Source organism: Mustela lutreola, chromosome 14, assembly GCF_030435805.1.
Source record: "Mustela lutreola isolate mMusLut2 chromosome 14, mMusLut2.pri, whole genome shotgun sequence".
NCBI lineage: Eukaryota > Metazoa > Chordata > Mammalia > Carnivora > Mustelidae > Mustela > Mustela lutreola.
In genome coordinates this window covers 20,890,050-20,896,049 of record NC_081303.1, presented here as the reverse complement: position 1 = coordinate 20,896,049, position 6,000 = coordinate 20,890,050, and the positions used below count along the sequence as shown (strand labels likewise).

The window sequence follows — 6,000 nt, the reverse complement described above, 5'->3', positions numbered from 1 at the left end:
AATTGCCAAATATTAAAATGAATAATGAAATTAATGATGATAGTTTTTAAAAAGATACGTCCAATGTGACTGAGAAGGAGGAAAACAGGCATACATTGCTGGTAGGTAGGTGATTTAGGTTACATTTATATAATGAACTACCATTGACCTAGATTTAGATATTTATTTAAATGGAATTATTCCAAATGAAAAATTACAATATGGGGTTATAGAATATATAAAGAGCATCACCTCATTTCTGTAACTAAGTAACAATAAGTAAGATTTTATATAATTATAAATTATAATTGCACATGTATTTATATGTAAATTTATAGGAATCTGTATCAAACTGGTGACTGGGGTTACTGAAAAGATATTTACACGGGGGCATCTGGATACCCCAGTTGGTTAAGTGTTGGACTCTTGATTTCAGCACAGATCGTGATCTCAGAGTTGGAAGATTAAGCCCCATGTGGAGCTTGGCAATGAGCCTGCAGCCTGTTAAGGATTCTCTCTCCCTCTGCCCCATCCCTTCCCCTTGCTCACATGCACTCTCTCCTTTTCTCTAACTCTAAATAATAAATAAATAAGAATACAGACATTAACATTGGGATCTGGATGATTCTCTCCCCTTTTTTTCCTTTTTGTTTGTCCATGGTTTCTGATTTTTTTAAATAGTAAAACCTGGATTATTTATGTAAATAAACAAAAGCAAGATTTAACATAAAAGTAGTAGCATCTGTGGTTAAAAGGATGAACTCTGGAGTTAGATAAACCCAGGTGACGGGTGACCTTAGTTAAATTGCTTAAGCTTTTTCACCTTGATTTTTCTTGTCTTTAAAATGGTGATAAGAACAGTACCTACTTCAGTCAGTTTTTTGTGAAGATTTCATTGGATAACTGGTAACCTATCATGTGTACTTATCACACAAGAAAGTAATTACAGGGGCGCCTGGGTGGCTCAGTGGGTTAAAGCCTCTGCCTTTGGCTCAGGTCATGATCTCAGGGTCCTGGGATCGAGCCCCACATCGGGCTCTCTGCTTGGCGGGGAGCCTGCTTCCCTCTCTCTCTCTGCCTACTTGTGATCTCTGTCTGTCAAATAAATAAATTAAAAAAAAAAAAAAGAAAGTAATTACAGACGGGCCCCTGGGTGGCTCAGTGGGTTAAGCCGCTGCCTTCAGCTCCGGTTATGATCTCAGGGTCCTGGGATCAAGGCCCACATCAGGCTCTCTGCTCAGCAGGGAGCCTGCTTTCTCCACTCTCTCTGCCTGCCTCTCTGCCTGCTTGTGATCTCTCTCTGTAAAAAAAAAAAAAAAAAAATCTTTAAAAAAGAAAGTAATTACAAAGCTCCCAATCCTGTATTACACAGCAGTACAAGGTACTGGGGGGTGTGCAAAGAAGTTTGAAACTGTTCCTACTCTGCAGGCAGTTAAATGCCTAAATACACAGATGTCACTCACTCAAATGAAAACATGCCCAAAAAGGGGTTCATAGTTCAATGACAGGTAAGAGAATCCCCAAAACACATGCACAGTTTATAGGTACTGGTACTAAATGTCTATTAATCTGGGGCGCCTGGGTGGCTCAGTGGGTTAAAGCCTCTGCCTTCGGCTCAGGTCATTATCCCAGGATCCTGGGATTGAGCCCCGAGTCGGGCTCTCTGCTCAGCAGGGAGCCTGCTTCCTCCTTCTTCTCTCTCTGCCTGCCTCTCAGCCTACTTGTGATCTCTGTCTGTCAAATAAATAAATAAAATCTTTAAAAAAAAATAAAATAAATGTCTATTAATCTAATTTGCTCCTTCAAAAAAAGTAATCTAAATGGGTGAATTTATGTAAGTGAATTATATCTCAATAAAGATATTTAATAAGATAATCATTTTAGTATGTGCTATTTACCTGAAAGAAGTGGTTTTTTTGTTTTGTTTTGTTTTAGATTTTATTTATTTATTCACAAGACAGAGAGAGAGGGGATGCAGAGGGAGTGGGGGAAGCAGGCTCCCCACAGAGCAGGGAGCCCTCTGCAGGACTTGATCCCTCCTGGGATCAGGACCTGAGCCAAAGGCAGGCACTTAATAGACTGAGCCCTCCAGGTGCCCCCTGCTTTTTTTTTTTTTTTTTTTTTTTTTTAAGAGCTAGAGTGTGAAAGGACACTGTGGGTGAAGGAGCAGAGGGAAAAGGCAAGGGAGAGAGAGAATTTATTTTTTTTAAAGATTTTACTTATTTACTTGACAGACAGAGATCACAAGTAGGCAGAGAAGCAGGTAGTGAGAGAGGAGGAAGCAGGCTCCCTGCTGAGCAGAAAGCCCGATGTGGGGTTTGATCCCAGGACCCTGGTATCATGACCTGAGCCGAAGGCAGAGGCTTTAACCCGCTGAGCCAGCAGGCACCCCGGAGAGAATCTTAAGCAAGGTCCACACTCAGCACTGAGCACCACACTAGGCTCGATCTCACAACCCTGAGATTATGACCTGAACCGAAATCATGAGCTGGACACTTAACTTACTGAGCTACCCAAGTGCCCCAAGATACACTTAATTCTAAGAACTAACTAGAATATTGAGAAAAGAGTTGAACATGGAAGACTTTAAATCATGGAGTCGTTACCTGGAAATTTTCTTTATTCATTGAGATTCACCGCTTCCATTAAGTCCATACCCCATAGTGCATCTTTCATCCGTTCACTTATTCAATGGTTATTTATTGAGCACCCATCTGCCAGATGCTGTACTAGGCATCTGAGATATGTCAGAGAATAGAATGAACAAAAATCCCTGCTCTTAAAGGAAAAAAAAAGTAAGAAAGAAAATGAATAACTAAAAAAAAAAACCAACCAAACAAGAAACAACATCAACAAAGGAAATCCCCAACCTTATGGAGTTTCCATTTTAGTGGGGACAGAAAAGAAACACACCAGATAACCCTAAGTGATATGAATAGAAATAGTGAAGGGCGGGCGCCTGGGTGTCTCAGTGGGTTAAAGCCTCTGCCTTCAGCTCAGGTCGTGATCCCAGGGTCCTGGGATCGAGCCCGACGTCGGGCTCTCTGCTCTGCGGGAGCCTGCTTCTTCCTCTCTCTCTGCCTGCCTCTCTGCCTACTTGTGATCTCTGTCTTTCAAATAAATAAATAAAATCTTAAAAAAAAAAAAGAAATAGTGAAGGGTAAGGGATAGGACAGAGATGAGGGCTGGTGATGTATAAACAGAAGGTCCAAAAAAAAAAAAAAAGTCTCTTTTGAGGTATTAGCATTTAAGAGGAGATTGGAATGAAATGAGAGACTTAGAGAGCACCATGTGAGTAAGTGAGGGAAGGGCATCCTAGGGGAAGCAAGGCACATGCAAAGGTGTGTCCTAGAGGAGCAAAAAGGCCAGTGGGAAGTGGGGGTCGATGGGGACAGAGAGGAAGTAGGGCCTAGTGTCAATGACAGACCAGGGCTTTTTCTCTGAAGAAGGAGGACCGGTTAGGAGGCTATCGCAATTACTCAGGTGAGACTCGATGAGGGTAGCCGAGGAAGGGGTGAGAGATGGGTGGATACTGGATATATTTTGAAAGCAGAATGGAGAGGATTCATGATGGACTAGAACACAGGGTGAGCGAGACTGGGTGTGAGGAGGGGGAAATCTTGGTGTTAAAAATGCTAGTCAATGAACTTTTGAGGGCAACACCTTCCAAGTGTTCTCCACGCCTGGTTTTGGTGTGTACAGGCCGTCTGACCTTGGAGGTTAAGTCAATAGGACTCGCTAAAAATCTGATTGCTAAGAATAGGAAGAAATGCATGGTGACCCTTCTGCCCCAGTCGAGTGTTACTCGGGAGAGGCTGCCAAGTTAAATACTGGTTGTGGGAAAAAGAATCGATGCCCTTTCTAATGAATTATTTCCAGTTTGTCAAGGGGAAGAAATGGACCAAAAGACAAAAGAACAGGTTTTGATGGGGGGTGGGGGGTGGGGGGTGTCTGAAGTTTCAGGACTGGGAACGTATTGCCCGTCCCAGCTTAGGTTTTCCCTGTTTTTCTATTTCTCTCTTTTTCTCCCCCTTCATTTCCCACCCCCTCCTTGGCCCTGCTTCGCAGCTGCGGGAAGGAACAGTTCCCGGTTCGATCTCACACTTCGGCAGCACCCGAATTACGCTGCCAGCTCCAGTCCTGGAGTTTCTAACTGGGGTGCCGTGTGCGCGCGCCTGTGCACACGTGCATGTGTGTAGAGGGGCGTGGACGGCTGGGGGAGCCGCAATTTTGTATTTCTAACAAAATACAAAGTTCTTCGGTGATGCTTGGGAACTGCTGTTTCTTAAAGCAACGGGGTCTTGAATTCCACCCCGAGGCTCGTCTGTGGAGAAGGTTCCAGCCCGCAGAGGTTCACAGTCACTAGGGAAATGGCCCGCTTCCTCGAAGGGGTTTCTCGGCGGCCCCTGACGGTGAGAAGCAGCAGCAAAAGCCGGCGAGGAGGAGGAAAGAGCGGGAAGTCTTCCCAGATGGACGTCCCCTCGGAGCTGCCCAGCGAAGCGAGGGCGGGAGGACAGCCCCCGGGCCAGCCCACAGACGCTCCGAGGGCGCGGACTTGGCGGAGGCGCCCCAGAAGGCGGCGCCTGTCGGAGGAAGTTTGCCCTTTAATTGCAGAGCCGGGTCCGCCGTCGCAGGCACCTCCAGGAGCGAGCGCCGAGCGCCGACGAGAGCTGTCAGCGCGGCCCGGCGTGCACCGCCCGCACCGCGGCCATGGGCGGCTCGGCCTCCAGCCTGCTGGACGAGGGCAAGTGCAGCTACATCCGAGGTACGTGCGCGGGGGGCTTCCCGGGAGCACCGCGCCGGCCGGGGGCCTGCACAGCTGCGCGCACCCGGCCCCAGAGGGCGCGTGGAGAGCGGGTGCCCGCCGCGCCCCCCACCCACCAGCTGCGGCGCGCTACCTGCGGGCGCGGGGACCTCCGGGGCCAGGGCGCGTCGCGCGGCCGGCTGCCTCCCGGCGCCGCCGGGGCCGCACACCCGAGCTCGGGCGAGGCCGCTCTTGGGACCCGGACGGGGACCGGAGCGGGGGTGGGTAGTCAGCCCGCCCGCGATGCTCTGGGAAGGGCGGCGGTGCGGATGCGGGAGGCAGGTGGAGGCCGCGGGGTGGGGGGCGCGACCTCATTTCCACCTCTCAGCCCGCCCTGGGGTCTGTTCAGGCCCGGATCCAGAAAACACCTCGCTCTCCCTTCAGTTCTGAGCTCTTCCTGAGCTTGCCTCAAAAGACGGGAGCGGGGATATCCCTCGTTTGTGGAGACTTCCCGGGGGATTCCCGGCCTTTAACGCAGAATTTCCCTCCTGGTAACGTTGGCCTGGTTTTGCAAAACGAGGTATCGGCCACAGCTTCACTTGAACTTTCAGATCACTTGTGGGATGATTTCATCAGAAGCAGAAAGGACCGTGTCATCCCGCTCCCAGGATGTAGGGTTCCTTTCCCTCTCCGGAGGGGGCTGGGGGAAGGGAAAGAGGAACACGGGCGGGTTTTGTAATATTTGCTAAAGTTACCGATGGAGGGAAACTCGTTTGGGGAGATCTTCAGAGATACAGGGACTCACTACAGAGTGTGAGGCAGAAACAAACAAACAAAAAACCCCAAACTGAATTGAAACTGCAGAAAATCATGACGCTATCTCTTGGGTGTCTTCCTCCCAGGCAACCTTGCCCACAACCACTACCTAACGTTTGGTTATCTTGTCAACTTAGTCATTTTCTGGCTTTAGAAAATACCTTCTAAACCAGGTATCGAACTCTAAGTTTTACCCTAATCCTGTAAAGAAATGGTTAAGTTCTTCCTGATTAGGTTCTTTTCTTTCTGGGCCCTGAACCTTTCCTAAAAGGAAAGCATTTCCTTAGTGTCCTTATTCCATATTTGTTTTCAGTCACCACAGTATTCACCACCATTTTAAAAGGATATCAAATCAGGGCACTTGAGAGCAATGTAATTGACTTTCCAGATTCTTCCTCCTGCTCTGGTACTTGTGGAGACAGAGGATCATCAACAACTCATTCTGTCAGGGGATACAACTT

General features: G+C 47.9%; 1 protein-coding gene across 1 annotated transcript in view; it reads left to right on the top strand.

The window, feature by feature from the left end:
• The first annotated feature begins 4,463 nt into the window (after window positions 1–4,463).
• NIBAN1 (niban apoptosis regulator 1) overlaps window positions 4,464–6,000 on the top strand; it is a 159,982-nt gene continuing 158,445 nt past the window's right edge. Inside the window, exon 1 of the mRNA XM_059147127.1 lies at window positions 4,464–4,744. Coding sequence (XP_059003110.1) covers window positions 4,690–4,744 — 55 coding nt within the window. The 5' untranslated portion in view covers window positions 4,464–4,689. The remainder of the gene's footprint in view (window positions 4,745–6,000) is intronic.